At 41.5% G+C, this 21583-nt stretch overlaps 1 protein-coding gene across 2 annotated transcripts in view; it reads right to left on the bottom strand.

The window, feature by feature from the left end:
• The window catches only part of DPYD (dihydropyrimidine dehydrogenase), a 725075-nt gene that overhangs the window by 355625 nt on the left and 347867 nt on the right, over positions 1–21583 (bottom strand). For both annotated transcript variants that reach the window (XM_075002998.1, XM_075002997.1), the window contains exon 9: positions 445–552. In XM_075002998.1, the coding sequence (XP_074859099.1) occupies positions 445–552 (108 nt within the window). The remainder of the gene's footprint in view (positions 1–444; positions 553–21583) is intronic.

The following is a 21583-nucleotide window of genomic DNA, read 5'->3' on the forward strand; positions in this document are numbered from 1 at the left end:
GATTCTCAATATTTAAAAGGGCATAGCGCAACCTGTAACCTCTGTGGACTAATGTATGTTCACTTCTTCAGGCTGGCAACCTCAGGGTTTCATGATCATCTTACATTTACTAGAATAGTGTGAAGATATATTAATGATAATCATGATGAACCTATATAATGTAATTAACATTGATAAACATTTATAATTTAGTATATAATTATTTATAGTATTTTATAATCTTTCCATGCACATACACACAATTTTCTTTGTTGTAGAACTGCAACCACCTTTGTAAGGGGACTGTGACACACTGGCTGAAATCTAAACCATATGTCCTTCTGCATCCATATGAGCCCCTTTACTGGATGTATTAGTTTCTGTGTATTATGGATAAGTACCAATATAATTGGCTAATGAATATAATTGAACATATTTAAAATGTGATATTATATATATACACACCTGGTTTACTTCCCATAGCTACCAGTGGTAGGAAGTCTTTAGATGTGTAGAATCCTTGATCCATTGTCAATCCTTGGAATATGTCTTCTTTCTTTGGCTCTGGTAAGCCTAGTATATAGAATTTTAAGCAGATAATGTAGCAGATTCAAAGATTAAAAAATAACTATTAAGTAAATACCAACATAGCAAAATACGAACAGGTTTACCAACCCACCAGCCTTACCTTACCACCTTGCTGAGGGACAAGTTTTCTAAAAATAACACCACTATGCTAGCCTGTCAGTTTAATCAAGTAGGAAGGGGTATAAGTAACAAAACCCTACATCTATTCAAGGACATTTATTCATCATCTTCACTGGTCGTTCTTGGTTTTATTCTGGAATCTCCAAGATCTTATTGGTCTACATTTATTTATTGGTATTAATATCATATAGTTGTACTGCAACAGTGTGTGATAAGGGAGTGAGACTTCATAATTAAATCAAAAGATTGCAAGGATGTCTTTTCATTTTTGTGTACTTGGGTAGCAGAGAAAATGGATTACATAAAAGAGGAATTAGGAAGTTATTTTTTCATCCAAATTGAATGAAATAACATGACATTTTTCAACAAAAGTCCTGGTCTTTATATCTAGATTAAAAATATTCTCAACTTCTAATATCATTAGAAAATTGATTTATTTAGTAATTTTAAAATAATTAGCAACAATATAGCATAGATAATTCCAAGAAATCATTTTTTCATGGGAAAATACTGACTCATGAAAACTGGAACTGTTCATGGAAAGAATTGGATGTGATAAATTTCCCAATTTTTTTGGGAAGCTGTCTCTTCACTGTTCATTTATGAATACAGTCACCGCCCCCCCAATATACGTGATTTCAACTTGCGCTTAACTTGCTTTAACCATGAATCAAAATCCTGGAGTTCCCAGGGGCTGGAGGCTGGCAGAAACTAGGGGAAGCCGGGTGCATAGACAGCCATGGTGGCACGGCTCCTCCCCGGCTTCCTTCAGCTGGGGGAGCTGGGGGACAAACAGCCATGCTGCTGCAACTTCTCCCTGCCTCCCCACCACTGTGGAGCCAGGAAACTGATCAGCGCTCGTGCTCTGGTCAGTTTCCCAGGTCCTGCAAGCCCAGGGGAGTAAGAAGCAGGTGGCAGCCTGATTCCCATCTCCCAGCCAATTGGCACAAAATTTGAGTTACGCAAGGCTGCCCAGGAATGCAACCCTTGAATAACTCGGGAGTCTACTGTATACTGAACAACACTGATCCCAGTAAAGATCCTTGGGGTACTCTTCTGTTTACTACTCCCCATTATGAAACTGGTCATCTAAGCTTTTAAACAGTTACTTGTCCATGAAAGGACCTCCCAGGACTTCTTACTTTGCTTAAGAGCCTTTGGTGAGAGACTGTCAAAGGTTTTCTGAAAGTTCAGATTGTAACATTACTCTGGGTACAATCTGGACTGGTGAACAGCTGTGTCCCCTCAATTCTCTAACTGGATTATTTTGCAAAGTGACACCATGTACTGCCCAATATCCTCCTCAACAATACAAGCTCACAGAAAGTCAGTTATTTCATTAATAGAAAACAATGTGCATAAACTTTATTATTGCAAATGAGGTTTTGCAAACACTTCAAACCAAGCATATACTTGTTGGGATAAAATAAACATTTATTAACTACAGAAAGAGTGAATTTAAGTGATTACAATTAATGAGGCACGAAAGTCTGAACTGGTTACAAAGAAATGAAAGGTAAAATGTAAACTTTGAACACAAATAAAAACAGCAAAAGTTTTGTAAGTACATCCAATGTCAGAAGCCTAATTTTCCAAATGTTGTTGACACCATGAGTAGAGAGACGGTAATTTGGAGGATATCTTTTCCTCATTTTTATAACACTTACACCTCTTTGAGAATCACCTCCACTGCGCTGAAGTGACAGCCAGTCCTTTGCCAAGACATAAATTACTCACTCACGTCCTTCTTCCAACAAAAGAATGGCCATGTAATGAAATGGTAGACCATTTGATTTTACTGACTCTTGGAGGAGGCACCAGTTTGTCTTTTGTTTCTAAGGAACTGATTTGTGCTGCTTCCCCAAATTTGACATGTCTTAATAATATCATACAGTAGATTCTTATAGACTTTACAAACTACGTGGCCACACATTTTACCAGGACAAAAATGATTAGCAAACTATAAGTTTTCTAATGATACCTCAAAAGACATATTTTGTACAAAATGTATCATACTCTGGTAAATGTGGTAGCGTGTCACGCAAGTACATTTTATCCCCTGGATCACCCTTGTCCCCATGTTTCTTGACGCCCTCAGAGATTTCTAACAGATTGGTAAGGCATGATCTCCACTCACAAAAATAGTGTCGACTCTTCCCCAACATATTACATTCATTTATGTGTCAGATATTCTGTCCTTTATTATTGTTTCAACCAATTTGTTTATAACTGGAGATAAGGCTTGTAATTTTCAGGATCACATCTGGATCATTTTTGAAAAATCAGCATTACAGTAGCTATCCTCCTGTCATCTGGTACAGAGGATGACTTAAGTGATTGGTTAGATACCATAGTTTATAGTTCTGTGATTTTGTATCTGAGTTCCAGCAGAACTCTGACATAAATGTAATGTGGTCCTGGTAATCTATTACTGTTTAATTTATCATCTTGTTCTAAAAACTCCTTTACTGATAGCTCAGTCTGGGACAGTTCATCAGGTGTCACATAAAAAGAATGGCTCAAGTGTGGTAACCTCTGTTACACTGTCTGCAATGGAGATGGATGTAAAGAATTCATTTAGCTTCTCTGAAATGGCCTTGTCTTCCGTTAGTACTCCTTTAGCGTCTCACTTATTATTTGGCAGGCTTCCCAAGTCTGATGTACTTACAAAACTTGTGCTGTTTGTGTTATTTACTGTTTTTGTCCAATTCTTCTTTGGCCTAAGTGTAGATTTATACTCTTTTCTATTTTCCTTAGCAGGATTTGATGTCCAATTTTTATAGAATGTCTTTTTGTCTTTAACTGCCTCTTTCACTGTATTGGTTAGCTGATCAGGTATTTTTTAGTCCTCTTATTGTGGTCTTTTTTAAGTTGGGGGCATACTATTATGGTGCTTTAACATATTTCAACGTAGCTTGTGGGCATTTCATTCTTGTGACTATTCCTTTAAATTTGCACTTAACTAGCTCCCCCATTTGTGTGTAGTTCACTTTTTTTTTTTTTAAAAATTTAAATGCTGCTCTGGTGGGTTTCTTTGGGATTCTCTGCTCCTCATTGTAAAAATGTTACACTTTATTACATTATAGTCACTATTACTGAGTGGTACAGCTATTCTTGGACTAGACACTTGTACCATGTGGATCTAAATCAAGAATTGCCTCTCTCTTTTGGGGGTTCCAGCACTAGTTGCTCAAGAAGCATTCATTAATTGTGTCTAGAAATTCTATCTCAGCATCATGTTCTGACATATAACCAGTCAACATGTGGACAGTTGAAATCCCCCCTTATTATTGGACTTGTCTATTTTTGGAGACTGTAATTTCTCTAAGCATTTCATAATGTCCAACACCATCCTGGTCAGGTGGTGGGTAGTATATTACTACTGCTATACTCTTATTTTTCAAGCATGGGCTCCTTATCCATAAAGAAATCTTTACGAGAAATTAGATCTATTAATGAACTGAGGGTAAGATTAAAACAATGATTTGTATATCGCTGAGCTGCTCAAGTGCTCTTTTAAATCAGCCTGGAGAAGCATGTACAATCAGAAAGTAATGAATACAGTGACCCAGATCCTGCACCATAGCTAATGAGTCCTTGGCGAAGCTATGTGAAATAGGAGAATGAAAAGCTAACCTCACTTCATATTTGCACCCCTTCAGTTCTGGGGTTGCCTGAGCAATAAGATGGTCCCTTCTGCAGGTGATGCTTGCTGCCTTGAAGATACCAGTGACAACACCTGGTGCTGTCTTAAACAAGCCTAATGTTGCCTTATCTCATTAATTTATTGTTAATCATGATATCTTGTGTTTTTCCTACAGCTCCAGCTGAAGTTGAGTGATTACATGATAATTTCAGCTTTTGTTTTTTTAAAAGCAAGCATTTTAAGTACATTTCTAACCCTCAAGGTTGCAGAGAAAAAGACTGAAATATGACCTGAATGAATTATAAACATTAAGGAAATAAAAGGAAAATAAAATATACCTTTATTATAATTGAAACTCTCACAGTCTATTTATAAGGCATGAATCATTATTTTTGAACACCTTTGAAAATAGACATGTCTATTGCTAGATGCTGACAAAAATTAATAAGGAAATAGTTGTGCAAAATCAGTGTGTAACAAATTAGAACCCCTGAATATCATACTTCTGCTGGAAGTAAGACCATTCATCAGTGAGCAGTGAATAATTGATAGGCTGAGGTGCTGCCAGTTAATTGGTGCATAGGCATTAAGAGTTTGTAAAATACATACATGAAATGGATCCAAAGCTGTACAGATCATGAGACATCTTTCTACACTGCTATTCATATGGGCTACATCTACACTGGTCCTTCTTTTTTGAAAGAGGCATACAAAAATGGCCAATCAAAAATGCAAATGAGATGCTGATTTGCATACTCAGTGACTCATTTGCATAATGGCAGCCACTCGCCATTCTGGAAGTGTTGTTTTTGAAAACTGAAACAGCCATGTAGATGGGGTTCCTTTGAAAGGAAGCTCCGCATTCGAAAACACTCCTCTCCAAAAGGCTTCCTTTTGAAGGATCTCTGTCTCCGTGGCTGATTTGGCTTTCGAAAACAGCACTTCTGGAATAGTGAGTGGATGTCACTATGCAAATGAGGTGATGAATATGCAAATCAACACCTCATTTATATTTTCAATCAGCCATTTTTGCATGCCCCTTTCAAAAGGGAGAGCCCAGTGTAAACATAGCCATGTTGTTTATCATTCTAAAATGGGTACCACAATAAGCAACCCAAGATCATTGTGCTTTCTTCAAGCTCCCAGGCTATGTCTACAGAGCAGGAGCTATTCTGGGATATTGTAGTATCCCAAAATGTTCCATGTCTATGCAATGTGCCTGTCAATTTGAAAAAAAATTTGAAATAATGGACATACTGTTTCGACATCCCTGTACACCTCATCACAGGAGCATAAGAGATACCTCGAATTAGTGCTTTATTTTCACATGTGGTGCTGTTTAGATAGTGCCACATGCTGAAATAGCTTATTTCAAAACTGACTCAAACTACGCTGCACTAATTGTGTAGCTTATTTTGAGTTTAGGCTGTCATATGAACATAAGCCTCTGCCCAGAAGGCTGAGGAGAGAGTTCAGAGAGATCTGAGCCACTGCTGCTACTGGGTTTTATACTACCAGAAGCAACATTCTAGCCTCAATCCATGTGCAACACTCACAGTGACATTAGCATGACTTCCACTGTGAACTGAAGGTGGTATTTGGCCTTAACTTTTCACACTCACCCTTCAAATATGAAAGCAATACTTCCCCAAATCAAAAGAACTTTCATCCCTTTTTACCACTGCAGTCTGTCTCCAGCTGAGCTCGATTTGGCTTCTATTAAAGTCACTGACATAACTCCCACTAATATTAAAAGGAGCAGAGTGAGACCAAGAGTCTCACACTAAATGGGCCAGATTCACAGCTGGTCCAATACCACTGAAAACAATGGGACTGTGTCAAGGATAAATTTGGTGTAAAGGTTTTTAAGATGGTTACTATGACAACAAAATAGAACACTAGGCATCTACTGCTAAACATCTATTTTATTGTTATTTGAATGAGATTCACTTTTGTTTCACAGACAAAAGTAAGAAAACCAAATATATAATATTTCCATTGTAAAGAAATGCTAAGGCATTTCCCCTCATGTACACACATGTTCATATATGTCTGGCCCAGTTACAAGCCTTTTCCTATGCTTTCAGATATGGAAAGTGAGAGTACAAGAACCAATACCCATCCTACAGTGATACCCTTCAGCAATAAACTGCCACCCACCAGAAGTACACTTCAAAGAGAGATCAAATACTGATAAATAGCCAGTAGCCACTCAAAAGAAAATCTGGAACAAGATTGTTACACGGAAGAAATCATTTAGAACAGAACAGTCACATAAGAAAGATACAATTTAAAAAAGTCACCAATGATAGATACAATTTGGGATAATGTCACTATCCACAGGAAATAGGATTTGGAGAAACTTTCCAATCAGGAAAAATAGCCTTTGAAGTGATACACTGAAGTGATGCTTTAAAGCAGTGATACTCAAATCTAACCAGTTCAGGGGTCAAATTAACAATCAATGTTACCCAAAAGAGTCACAGCAGTCTGAATTCGTTGTCTTATTTTTATATACATTATTCTCACAGCAAAATGATGGATGAAGAATTATTATTTTATCAACTACAGTTGGCTAATAACATCATAAAAGCATTCTAATTGGTTAATAACTTTGATTAAATAATAATCAAACTACCCAGCATTTTTAATACCATCCACTGCAGAATGCTACAGGAGACACATTGAAGAGACATGTGTAGTCCACCATCCTCAGGCTGCATACCACTGCTTTACAGAAAGATTGTGCTCTAATGCTGATGCACAAGTGAGGTGACACTCAAGAAACAGACACTTCGGAACTAAATAAACAGAGGTTCTTGCCAATACATTCTCCCCTCTCAAAACCCACCTAACAAGCCATCAGCGAGATCTTTTTGTTCAGTGTTCCCTGATCAGAAACAATCATTCATCTCCAAATTCCCAGCCTGTAACATATACCAAACCCTAACAATAACTTAGACCTTTCCTTTCACTGCACTGAGGAACACTTCTTGTAGGGGAGTTTCTGGAGGCAGCAGCTGTGTACTCTCATGGTTGCTAGTGGTAACAGTTGGATGGAGATGGAGGATTAGGGGTGTAAAAGCACTGTTCAGCGTCAGATATTTTGAATATTATTTTACTTTTATTTCCTTTGTATTGTCACTTGTACATCGTTAGAGACATTTCAGTTAAATTCTTCTGTTTTTATTGTGAAGCTTTTGACAGCAGCTATTATTTTACTATTTAATTGTCAAGAATCCTTTCAAATTAAAAATTAGCAAATTCCTGGAATCAGGAGAAGGGTTTGTGGGAGGAATGAAATGGCTTGCATCTCCAAGATACCAGACTTTTAATAAATCACAGGCATGTGCTGTGAGTTCTGCTATCTCCTCCTACACCCATGGAAAAAATCACTGTTCACTTGTGTGCCCCTTGCTTTCCAGGTATCATCAACATAACTTTTATTTACACACAGCGGAACCTCAGAATTACAAACACCAGAGTTACAAACTGTGTGGCCAACCACATATTTTATTTAGAACTAGAAGGGTGCAATCAGATAGCAACAGGGACACCCCCTACCCCTCCCACCATCCACAAAAAAAGCAGCAAAAACAGTATATTACTGTGTTTAATAAATACCATTGATAAAAATAGAGGGAATGTTATTTTTTTAAAAATTTGACAAGGTAAGAAAACTGTTTCAGTACTTGTTTCATTTCAGTTAAGATGGCTAAAAGTGGCATCCTTCTTCTGCATAGTAAACTTTCAAAAACCGTATCGTCAATGTTCATTTGTAAGCTTTTGAAAGACTCATCTTCGTGTTTTGTTCAGTTATGAACAGCCTTCATTTCAGAGGTGCTCGAAGCTCTGAGGTTCTATTGCCCACATGTTGAATACACATCTTATAACTTTTCTTTAAAAGCAGGAACAAAGGAACAGCACCTCCCCGGCCACCGTCAGTGAATGAAACCAAATTCAGAGAGAATTAGAGTGTCTGTGCAAACATCTCTTCTCTCCTGCCCTCTATCTGACTGAGGAGAACAACTCGTGATTACTCTGGGGAGAGAAACAGAGATACACAGGATCAGGGACAGGATGGGACTCATTGTCTTCCTCCCCCAAGCTCTCAGGGGTTTCAGGTGGGTAAATTATGTCAAGCATCCAACATGCTCCACCCTGGCAGTGGTAGAAGAGGGAGGGAGGGAGGGAGAGAGGGAAAGATTCACTACCTCCACAGCAGCCAGGGTGGTATCTGGTGCGGGGGAGGAAGACATGCTGCCTAAACTGGGCCAATCTGACTTTCTGTGAACAGTTCCTTCCCCTTCCTGCAAGTAGGCAGGCCTGCACACCAGCAACCTCCCCTGACCTTCCTCATAGCTCCCATTTTTAAGGGGAAGGAAAAGACAGGGATTGGGTGAGTGGTGGTGTTGGGTTTTTGCACGTCCGTAAATGTCACAACTGTTCTTCCCCATCTGGGCCCTTTAAAAACCTAACCCCCTCCCTCTCATCTTTTTACCCTTTTGGTGTGGCCTGAGGACTGCCACTGTCAGCATGAGTGAGGCTATGTCTACATGAGGCAAAGAAAGTCAGTTGCAGACACGTAATTCTAGCCATGGCAATTGTGTAGCTAGACTCGACGCATTGGCACTCATCTTACCTGGCTGTTCTCACTGAAGAAGGTTGATGGGAGTTTCTCCCATCAACCTCTCTTACTCCTCACATCTCAATGCTGACCCTTGATAGGTTGATTTCATGCATCCCAACCAGACATGCGAAATTGACCCGTGGAAGATCAACCCTGAGCAGGTCAATCTTCTGGGGTAGTGTAGACATAGCCTGAGAAAAGCACAGACAAGGGCATGGTAAATGCCTGTTAATACTCTGTTATTGCTTCTGCTAAGTGTTTTGCAGTGGTTAATGGGATTTCAATGACATCGTTGATTTGCAGCCATATCTTGCTCAGGGACCAAGCTGAGGTTGTGCATGGGTTGGTGTGGGGAGGAGGGAGCTGGGTTCAGGAAAGTCTTTCTAGAACCAGGCAGGATATTTCTAGGGACCGCTGAGATGTCTTGCAATGTTCCCTCTAATGTTTTCCATCCATCTGTAGATTATTTCCATCCATATATGGAATAATCTTTTCTATGAGGACTGAGGCATGTGCAAATGTGCAACATTAGTAGGAACAAGATCCTCACTGTGAGTGCAATGCTCATCAGCTGGGCAGCATCTGAATGTCTCCTGAATGGCCACACAAGTACACACAAGTACACAGCTTACAGTGTGCAGTCATGCCTTGTACTTTTCCAGCCTCAGATACCGGTTCCTGCCATGGCTTAGAGTCTTCTTCAAAGAACTCCCCTGAAGGGACTCCTGACCCAGGACTGATGGGCAGAGATATTGAGTAACATGCTTCTCTTCCTCCAGGCCTCCCTGGCTTTCTCTGAAGTCTCTGCTGCCTCCTTGGCCCTCAGCATTGTCCTGTTATGTGATGAGGCTGATGGGGTAGAAGATTCAGGAGAGCAACCTGTCTAGGTCATCAGGGCAAGGGTGTGTGCTAGATTCCCTCCTGCAACAACTGAGTTACTTGTACAGATGTCTGAGTGCTTCATGTGATCCTGCATGGGGATGGAGTTCAGTGACCAGCTGTCTCTCCAGCTCCCATGAAATCTCTTGAGACAGGAGACCACTTTGTCTGGTACGGGCTAAGTTGTGGAAAGTATGTGCTGAACATGCACTGATGTGCTCTGGAGATCAGACGGAATCCCTTTGAGCATCCTCAGTGATCACTGGGGCTGATCAGTATGCTTCAAGAGAAAACTGAAAGTGCTCAGCACTGAGTGCCAGTAATGTAGATAATGGGGGACCAAGGACCATTGAATAAATAACAGGCGTTGTTTGACTGATGCCAGAAGTATAGCAACGCTTTGCTGCCAACCACACTACACTGGGTTCAGGGCTATGCCACAGTTGAGGTACATACATATCGACACCTCTCCTGCATGCTAGCTTTCAAACACAAGGTTATGGCAATAGCGCATATGTAACCTTGTATACTCAGTCAGGCCTTTAAAAAACACTGCTATGACTGTCACAACTATTATCCAGGCTTGTGAGGAAAACTAAAAGGGAGTGAAGGGTGGCAAAGAAGAGGTACAGCATACATCAGTCTCCCAGTCTACTTCTATATTTGCCCCCTCCCATCGGAGATGCATGGCAATGAGGCAATTTGAAGCAGGCTAGTTTTGTGGGAGTAAGGCAATGTCAATGTGGGGCACTGATTTTGAAGCTGCCCACATCTTCATATCAATCTACAATTCAAAGTCTGTACCTCGAAATTTGTATGGCCACCTTTATGCTTATGGTGCACTGAATGTACATGTTAGTGCCTCATTAGCCTACTTCAAATTGCCTCATTACCATGCCACCTCTGATGGAAGGGGGCAAATGCAGAAGCAGCTCCACTCTGCTTAAATTCCCTGTCCTCCTCTAAGCTTGAATTTGTGGTTTAAATTTCTTAAATCTGGTATGTTTGGCCAGATTTACAGTTGTAAATGAACTTTTCTACCAGTTGAACAAATGAAACACAAAATCAGCTTTATCCCAAGTATAAGCAAGAGCTGGATTTAAAGTGATAAATTTACACCAATAGTCTAAGGAAAGATTGTAAATCCAAACATGGAAAAGTCAGAAAACACAGAGTTAAGGTTATATTTTAAGAAAAAAAATCTCTAAAACCACTTGCAAGTAAAGAAACATACAGTTAAAAAGCCTCAGACAAGCTAAACTATGCCTTTGTATTTTTGTTTCATCACTTCAGATAGGGTTGTGGCTGTCACAGTGTGGCGATACACACATAGAAGCTTTAAATTAAAGGTTTTTTTATTAAAAAGTTGAATCAGTTCTTTAAGTAAAAAATGGAACTCAGCTGTGAAGCAGAATCACTATAATTAGACACAGGGTCACCAATACTGCCATTAGTGAGGCTGTCCAATACTTTCCACATAAGTCTGTTTTCAGAAGGTTATAAGTCTTCAGCCCAAATGGTCAATGTTTGGCAACTTTCCATAGAGGGTGTTTCCCTGAGAATGATTTACTTTTTGAAAAATATCAGTCAAAAATTAACCATTACTGTGAATGAAGCTCGGGAAAAATATGTTGATTTTCCCATGTTAACAGATGTCAGAGAAAAAGTGGTCAGAATTTTTTAGAACCCCATACGTGGAGCAGCACTTGAAATCTGGTGGGGGTGTGGCCTTCGTGTTAGGAAATTCATTCCCTAATTGGCCCTACCATAAATCTCTAAAAAAACCAAAGCTTGTTTATAGTCAGTAGAGACATCTTGGATTCTGGCAGTTCGATCTCCAATGATTCCTTTCTCACTCACACCGTTCTTTCCTTCTTAAAATGATTTATTAGGCAAGATGAATAAAAGACATACTTGGCCTCCCAAAGGGAGCACCTATATACCTAATTTTAATGAAGCGAGCCTTATTGCGTTAACCAAAAGACACCATGTTTCCACTCAGCCCCTAACTTTTTATGCAATCTGCTCTCACACTGGCATCTCGTACTCCTATATCATATATTTCAGATGTACATCTCGGCCTGATAAAGTTCTCAGTTTTCCAAGAAATTAACGAAGGTTTTTATTATCACCAAACATGTATGACAGAGAAGAATATCTATAAAATTCTGTTCCAATAAGCATTCTTTATTATTCTTGAATGCTCTACTCCTCTTCAACATGTCTTTTTTTTGGACAGGAGAAGAGATCAAAAACCTATGCACAAAATCTCTTTTATTTTATGTCACTGTGCAAATTGTCTTACAAGCTTTTCTCTTATTAAAATACTTCCTTAAAAGATAACATTAACACAGCAGTTTTCATAACTGTCAAATTTAGTCTTCCCTAGACGTAAGATGTGCATCTGCATTCAGTTGTACATGTTCAACCCATTTGTTTACATCAGATTGTGATAAACAGGTTTAAATACTGATAATTTTGCTGTCAATCCATCAGCATTAAACAATGAGTTAGATATAAACTGTAGTAAAATTCAATAGCATACTACTGCTTACTCCAACTCGAGAACATTACTTCTTATACAAATAGTATATTAAAATTCATTCTAACTCAACCACCAGAATAATACTTTAGCAGAAAGCCATCGGTACCTAAAGAGTTACTCATTGTATACTTTAAGGGCTTAAATCTGAGAGATGCAACTCCCAACAAAGTTGTGGGTGCTCTGCAGGTGCTCTGCATTGCTCAAGGTCAGGCCATTAGTGATTAGCACATTAGTAAATACTTTTGAGGCTTATATTTTTACAGGATTTCTCACTCTTTTGCTGGCAAAGGCTTTTTATGGTGGCAGCTTTGTTACTTCCTGTTGTGTAGTTCAATAGAGTACATTTTTAGGTGGCTGATTTTTGTTTGTTTGTTATGTATGTTGATGGAGATAAGTGTTTTAATTACTTTTTTAATGTCTGTGCTTTTGTATTTTTTTCTTCTCCCCCTTTTATTTCCTGCTGCTGAGATTACTGCCTCATCTCCACAGCAGGTGGCTCTTTCAAATTTGTTTTCTTTGTAAGCCTGGTAGATTTATTTTGTAATATAACTGCTTCTTTTTACTGTTTTTTATTAATGATTTCTTTACTCTGGGACAGGGTACACTTGCACAGTCCTGAAGAGTAATTCCCTAATGATAGCTAAGGGCTGTGTTAATGAAAAAAACAGAAAGTGGGGAGGAGCGAAGGGAAATCACCACAAGACACCTGGGCTAGAGGGACTACTTAGATAAGGCTGCGGTGGGGAGTTCTCCCCCTCACCCCTGCTTCATTCCAGATGGGAATGCAGTGCACAAGCAGCCTCAGAGGAGTCCCTCGTGGAGCGGAGCTTGAGCACCTCAGCATGTATAGCAGATGGGACACTACTTCTTAACCTGCATCCCTAGCTCTTCACATTAATGCTGAACTGTAGCACATTTACATTGGCCGCACTGAAGCCTGTTGTGTGGCAGCTGCTATTTGAAACCAGCAAATCCAGGGTGATGCACCAATGGATGGAGGCACAGGTGAGGAGGTGGCTGGATGCGTGGAGAGCAATGGGGCCTCTGAAAAGTGTGTGCACAGGTCAAAGGAGGTCCCCTGGGATGCACGTATGTGCCTTGCAGGCATGTACAGATATGTGTGCATGATGGCGTGGTGCTGCTCAAACACAAGGATGGTGGCCCCCAAGGTACAGGGGGTTTAGGGAGAATTTTCCTTTTTATTCCTAATCAATTTTAGCCATTGTCATACTATCAGCAACCATGGCCATTACTTCCAAACACATGACAATGTAATCTGTCCACTTACTGTTTTCTCCTTTATTTTTTGTCTCGACTAAACAAACTGTCAGGGTTTTAAAAAAATAAATACAATAAAAATGAAAAAAAAGCTTCCTACTATTTAGTGCATCACAGACAAGCTCTTCTGACCAAAATAGCCTTTGTTTCATACCCTTGATTATCATTCTCCTTAACCCCACAGCCAAAGTCCAAACTTTCTTTCCCAGCTTCACTGCAATTTTGCACAATTTGAATACCATTTAACATTTTGGTTGTACAGCTTTCCCTGCCTCCTTATGCACAGGGAAGCAGAGGAAAAGTCACTGACCCCTACTTTGTTCCTCTTCCAATTGTGGGTGCCCTCCATCGCTAGCTATTTAGAAAGGGAACATAGGCACATGCTCAGACTGCAGCTAATTCAACAGTACTCAAGCACCATACTTAAAGTCAAACTACGTTTAAGGTGCTTCTTGAATCAGTTCCCTTCTTGGTATGGTGATGAAGAATTAGCAGGTCTAATCTGAGGATGACTACATCAGGCAATTATGCAGGATACAATTTTTTTGTACCTTGATCAATTTCATCAGAAAGTTTGCCAAGGTACAGAGCTAGAACTTTACACATTGTCTAAATGGAAATTACCATTGGACAATGTTTCCCTGAAGAGTCAACAGTATTTTTCCATCAACAGTAGTTGGTTTGCTCAGTATTAGCAATTTTGTTGTAGTAAACCCATATTAATTATTATATAAAATATAGGAAATTATCATGTCAAATGCCCCTGAAATGGAGTAATTTTTACATTTTAATCTTCAAAAAAAAAAAAAGCTGCTAAGGTCTAAATGGCTCTTTCTTAAAGTTCCTCCCCCCTCCACACACAAACACTTAAATCTGAAGGGGCACAACTGTTGGGTTAACATCTTCTTAAACCCAAGTCAACGTGCATATGAAGCAGAATATGTGAAAGAAAATGTCATACAATCATTAATAAAAACTAGTGTAGACTTACTTTTAAAACACTAAGCAGCTAAGTTAAATAACACTACGTGGGTTGGGGGCTCACTCTTTCAAAGGCTGCATTAATACTGCAATCTGATTTTTAAATTGTGTAATTCACAAGAGTAGCAGAAACCATCATCCATCTTAAACCAGAAACTTGCACCCAGGCTACTTTGAATTCGCAAGAGCAGGACAGAAGTGGCAACAGATTTGAATCCCCTAAGCAAAATCTCTCCCTACAATTTTGTTTCTGGACTAGATCTAAATCTCAGGGAAGCTTCTTGTTCACCTTCAGTTAAGATGTGGCCAAAATTTCACAGGAACAGACTTCTTGGAAACTAGAGGTGGGTGGAGCAAGCAATGTGTGGATCTCAGCTATGTTTATGTTACAGCTTGGAACTAAAGTTAATCAGAGCACAAGTTTAGTTTCAGATTAAACAACACTGAATTCTCATGAGCTGTCATAGAAATTTGGCACACAATGCTAATAATCTAAGAAAAACTTGATCTCACTAGAGATCCTCTGTTGTGGGCTGATATGTCACAAAGACAGCTCATAACTTTTAAGCATCAAAGTCTAAAACTATCCCTCCCCCCAAGTCCTAATTTGGCTTCAAATACACCCATAAATCTAACCTGGCCTCCACAGCCCACCACTAGCTTTGGAAAATTCTTTTTTTGAGATGGTGGGAGGAGGTGTTAATTCCGCAGCTGTCAATATATTGGACTTGGTTCTACAGCTGAAACTTTGCCTGAACAACAACAGTGTGTGAATTAAGGAAACTTAAAAAATAACGCTGGAGGGCAACAGAATCGGCCAAGAATTTCAAAAATGCATAGGGGATCTTGAATACTTTCATTTGTGGGCACTGGCACTTCAGAAGGTCCTGATTTTCAAGAAGCATTGAGTACACGCCCTCTAAAAATCAGGAACTTTAAAGGGCTAATGTTCAACATGCTAGCCAGTAGGACATGTGGCTATTTGGCCAGTTGAATATGACTTGTTGGCTTGCACAATAACTATATTTTCAGAATAATGTGGCTTGTTTATTGTAGATGTAGCCACTTTCACATGGCTTTAAAGTGTCTTGAGCCTGACCTTCCAAAGAACTGAAGCACTCAGGATCATGAGACATTCTATAATAGAAAGTTACTCACCTTGTGCAGTAACTGAGTTTCTTCACAAAGATTAGCTGTCTTGATGCCTTGCACTTGCAGTTCGAGATTTGTGCTAGCAATGCCCTGGCTGGCTGTACACATGTGGGCCACCTCACACAGCTCCACAGGGTCAAGGGCCTACACAGGGCAGGGGGCTGGGAGGTGGGAAGTACTAGGGTACCAGTGGTGATGAGAGTTACAGGAACAATGTGCTTGTCGGTGGCGGGGGGTGGGGTGCTGGTGCTCTGCAGGCTGCTCTGGCCTTCAGCATTCCCCCTTGGAGCGAATCCTGTGGCAGGGGGCAACACTCGGGGGGCATCCCCCAGCCTGCTGCTACCACCCCCACCAAATCTGCAGGTTCTCCAGGTCATCTGTGCTTGGGGTAGTGTCCATCCTGTCGTACATCCTGTCGGAAGTGGGCAGTGTTCCACAAGCTGACCCTGGCCTCCAGATGCCCCCACTCACCCACCCAGCTCTGGTCTTTGGGGGCTACCCCTACATCTGGTGGCCCCCTCCATCCAAAAGCTTGTTTGGTGGGGCACTCCAGGGCCTGGCCAGGCTCTGGGAGCTGCCCCCACCAATGATCCCCAGTGCCGCATGTGGCCTACAGGCTGTCTGGAGGGGACCAGGCTATGGGGGCTGACCTTCCTTGTTGTAGCCCCTACCCCAGCTTGTAGGCTGTTTAAGTGGGAGCAAAGCTGTTGCCCCCTTCTGTGGCCCCCATTCAGCCTGCAGGCTGTGGAAGGAGACTCTTGGAGCTGCCCCTAGCCTACAGCAGGCTCCCCGTCTTCCACAATCTGCAGGCTGTTTGGGGGGGATCTGGGGGGCTCTGGAGGCTGCCCCCCTCCAGCTGCCCCCCCACGGTCTGAAGGATCTCTGGGTAGGCCAGGCTCAGGGGGTTGCCTTGTCTCCAACTTTCTCCCCACACTCCAGCAGCCTCTCTGCAGCCTGCAGGCTGTACAGGTAGGGTCAAATTCCTGGGGCTGTCTCTGGCCTCCAGTTCCCCCATGGTCTTCAGGGTGTTTAATGGGGAGCCATGCTCTGGGGAGCTGCTCCCTCTCCACCTGCCCCATCCCCAATGTCTGCAGGCTGTCTGTGGTGGGGGCAGGCTCCACAAGCTGCCGCCTCCAGACGCCTCCCATTCAGAGGTGGAAAAAGTACCCCAAAAGTTACTTGAGTAACAGTGCAGCTGCTTTTGGAGGGGGGAATGAACTTAAATACAAGTCACCAGTGTCCCTCTGGGAAACTACTTGCATAAAAGCACATGTGCACACATGTAAAGTCTTGATTGTACTCAAGTATCCAGAAGTGAAAGCAGCTGAACTTTTACTCACATAACTTTTTGGGTACTTTTTCCACCTCTGTCCCCAAAGCCTGCAGGCTGTCTGGAGAGGAACAGGCTCCAAGGGGCTAACCCTTATGTGGCATGTTGCACTTGAGAAGAGAGTGCCCACGTGGCATATAGCAGGTGCGGAGCCAGGACTGTGGGTGCCTCATATGGACCCTGGCTTCTCTGGCTATGTAAATTGTGGCAGCCATATGGCCCAGGAGCTATAGACATCTCCTTGTGGATATTTCAGGGTTGTCTACAATGGTATCAATTAGTGTGGATAGAGTGAGAAATCATTGCTGAGGTAGACTGGCCTGTGCTATAAATCAGTTGAGCTAGGCCCCTATGTACTCCAGCAGTTGGACAGGCACAAAGTGGGATTTTTGGAAGCCCAGTTGGTAAAATGGTTAATTATATGATGTGTTGCCTGAAGTGCTACTGGCTGGATTTGGGCATGTATGAGGCAGTTGTCCAGGTATGTGAAAATAATGACTCCGAGCTGCAAAGGTGAGCTGCGGCAACTGCTAGTACTTGGAAGAACACCTTTGAGGCTTTCAATAAACCAAAGGGAAGGAATCTGCATTGGTAGTGCTGATGGCATAGGGTAAAACACAGAAATCTTCTGTGTGCAGGATGAATAATGAAATGAAATTAACAGCTTAAAGGTTGAGGGACAAGAGTCAATCTCCTTTCTCTAGTGCCAGAATTATGGCTGAGAGGGTTACCGTTTTGAAATGTTGGGTCCATACAAACTTGTTGCACTTATAGGCTACGTCTACACATGAAGCCTACATCGAAGTAGCTTATTTCAATGTAGTAACATCGAAATAGGCTATTTCGATGAATAACGTCTACACATCCTTCAGGGCTGGCAACGTCGACGTTCAACATCGACGTTGCGCAGCACCACATCGAAATAGGCGCTGCGAGGGAACATCTACACGCCAAAGTAGCACACATCGAAATAAGGGTGCCAGGCACAGCTGCAGACAGGGTCACAGGGCGGACTCAACAGCAAGCCGCTCCCTTAAAGGGCCCCTCCCAGACACACTTGCACTAAACAGCACAAGAGGCACAGAGCCGACAACTGGTTGCAGACACTGTGCATGCAGCATGGATCCCCAGCTGCCGCAGCAGCAGCCAGAAGCCCTGGGCTAAGGGCTGCTGCACACGGTGACCATAGAGCCCCGCAGGGGCTGGAGAGAGAGCATCTCTCAACCCCTCAGCTGATGGCCGCCATGGCGGACCCCGCTATTTCGATGTTGCGGGACGCGTATCGGCTACACATGCCCTACTTCGATGTTCAACTTTGAAGTAGGGAGCTATTCCCATCCCCTCATGGGGTTAGCGGCTTCAACGTCTCGCCGCCTAACGTCGATGTTCACATTGAAATAGCGCCGAACACGTGTAGCCGTGACGGGCGCTATTTCGAAGTTAGTGCCACTACTTCGAAGTAGTGTGCACGTGTAGACACGGCTATATAGATCCAGACTGGGTCCTCCCCTCCCTTGTTCTTTCTCATTCTGGGCAAGAAAACAATGGGAATAGAACCCATTGGTGGTGATGCCATTGCAGACTGTAACAGGATGTTAGGCTGTTCCCCAAAAGATGTTGGAGTGGGATAGAGGTTTGAAGTTGACAAACGGAGAATACTTGTGTCTTTGACCAACTTTTCAGTAACAATGGCAAGGACGGAGATCTGGAAGGCTTATCTGCGACTATTTGCTACCTTGGAAGTGGTGTTACTGACATTGAGAGTAGGGCACTGCCTGGAACTTTGGGTTATAAAATTTTCCCTGTTTTGTTTTGTTTTTTCCACCTGTTGGCGGGTATGTAGATGCTGAGAGGTTTCAAGTGGCTCATAAATCCTTAAAGGTATGTAAAGACCCATCCATAGCCTTGGCAAACAGTTTTTGTCCCTTGAAAGACAAATCTTCCACCCCAGCCTGAACCAAGTACAGGCTTGATGGGTCACTTTCCAACCTCTGTTGTCTGAATACTAGAACCAGGATGCTTGAGAGGCTCGTCTTTGAAGCCCTTTTCGCTTATGACTGAGCGCTTATGGCACACAAGAAATCTGATCTCCAGCTTATCGTCAACAACTTTGCTGAAGCCACTCACCTCTCTGGTTTGACCGTCAGCCTAGGAAAGACTGAGGTACTGTCATTTATATGTGGGATGTGCTATTTCACATTTCAGGGTCCTCTACTAGCCAACCTTCTCCTGTGGTTCACTATACGAGGCATAAGTGAGGGAAGCACAAAAGCAGTAAAATCAGTATTTCAGCTCCAATGAGCCTGAACCAAACACTCCAAAAGGAGCCACATCCACATCCCTATGGAAGGAAGAACACTGGATGTGATACCAAGTCTCAATATGTGTGGGTGAAATTAAAGTATACAAGATGAGGGCAGGGTGGGGTTCAGGAAGCAGGAGTATAGAAAAAAGGAAAAAAATACCAGCAGAAAGTCAAACTTTTTTATCATGTGTCGATCTACTTCAAATGCATCTTTCCCAATGTATGGGGATCCATACTGGCACACAACTGATCTAAGTGAATGGGAATCTTCATCAGGAACAATCAAATGTGGGCATTAAAGATACCCTTCTTCTTGTAAAGTATTGATATGGCAAAATTTGACCAAAATCTTTAAAAATTGGATCAATAAAATCCAAGTACAGTAAATGTTCTAGGAGATGAGAAAAATCAATGGAAGCCTCTGGGAAACACATTCACACAGAAAGAAGTTTTACACAAAAAGCCACATGTATTTAGTTGGCATTGGAAAGAAACATTATTAACATCAATGCTCTTCACCGTGCGGAGAAGCAAAGGCTAAAAGTCAATAGTTGCCACTCTATATTAGTGACATTTATTATGAATGGTAGTATTTTGGAACAATATTATTGGTCAGGCCCTCAGCAGGTGTAAATCGACAACGCTCCCTTAAGTATGTAACAACACCAATTTATACCAGCTGAAGGCCTGACCCTATACTTGTAATACAATATTCATATGTCACCAGATTAACATTGTAAGCATTCCAAGGACAAAATGTATTGATATTCATAATAATCTTTAATTCTGTATTTCTCTAAAAGTCACTGCAATTGAATAATTGAGAATAGCAAAGGAAAAAAAAATCCCTATATTTTGTAACATTGAGTTTAGCTCCACTTGGATTCTGATTTTTCTGTCTGATTTATATAGTGTTGTAAAAAACTATATTCATAGGAAGACCGTGTAAGCAGTAGGACAGATTATCTATGGCTTTGCACCTTGTATAGTCAATTACGTTTGTGCAAAGTATTTCTAAAATGCTAACAGCCTGATAAAAGAATCAGGCCCTCTAAATAGGGATTGACAGTATGGCTTCTTGACCTGCTCCCAACTTATTCCTATTTTTACATGTTTGAATTGGCATTTGACTTAGTGAAATATGGGGCATTTCTGGACTTACTTTCTCAAATGGGACAGCAATATTTAAACGTATGCTGAACTTGAGCTACAAAAGTGAGATATTTTTAAGTGCAACTACATACACTAGAACCTTATATCTGAAATGTAATACAGAGAGCAAATAGGGTTTTTTTTCTTCTAGCTCTTTGGAAACCTAGTAAAATGTACAATACTGCTGTTTACCTTAAATCTTGAGGATATTAATATATGAATTATGTCCACTTGAAAAAAAAAAGCATACTCTAGAGCAGGGTTTTTTTTGTGGTGGTACAAGCCAGCACATCCTCACAAGGCTTCCCACAGCTGGGGCTGCTGGTGGGGCTCAGCAGCTGCCATGGCACTGCCAGAGCCCCAGTGGGGCCAAAGCAGCACAGGAGCTGGGAGCCAGACACCCTGCTCGCCCCGCAGCAACAGGGGTTGGGAGCTACCCTGAGGCTGGCAGCCAGATCCCCTGTGCCCTGCAGCAGAGAGGGGTTGGGAGCTGGAGCTCCCGCTTGCCCTGCAGCAGCAGGAGCCGGGGGCTGGACCCACCCCCACCACCCCTCCAGCAGCCAAATCTGTGGGAACCCAGCGAGGGGTGGAGGGCAGGCGAAGAGTCATACTGCTCCTCTTTTTTATTTATGTACTTATTTTTTCAAAAAATGCACTGCTGTAGAGACAAGCTAGGTAATCATTTACATGTTATTCCACCTATGCTGTATTTCCAAATTTAGTTAAAACCATGTAACCATCTCTACATATACTAAAAATGATGCCTTGCAAAGAGAGTTCCAAGCACTATTAATTTGTCTGCAGCTGAGCTCCAGGAATGAAAGCCTATGAGTGCATTTTGATGAAAGGGTAATAATTAAAATCTCTCCCACCCCTTCTTCTACAGCTCAGCATTTGACCTATGATAAAACAACCTATCAAATTTCAATTCATTATTTTTACCTGAAGGGCTTTGCCATCTCACAGGAAAATATATCTCCTTTTGTCAGATTTAAACT

This window comes from Carettochelys insculpta, chromosome 9 (assembly GCF_033958435.1).
Source record: "Carettochelys insculpta isolate YL-2023 chromosome 9, ASM3395843v1, whole genome shotgun sequence".
In the NCBI taxonomy this organism is placed as follows: Eukaryota; Metazoa; Chordata; order Testudines; family Carettochelyidae; genus Carettochelys; species Carettochelys insculpta.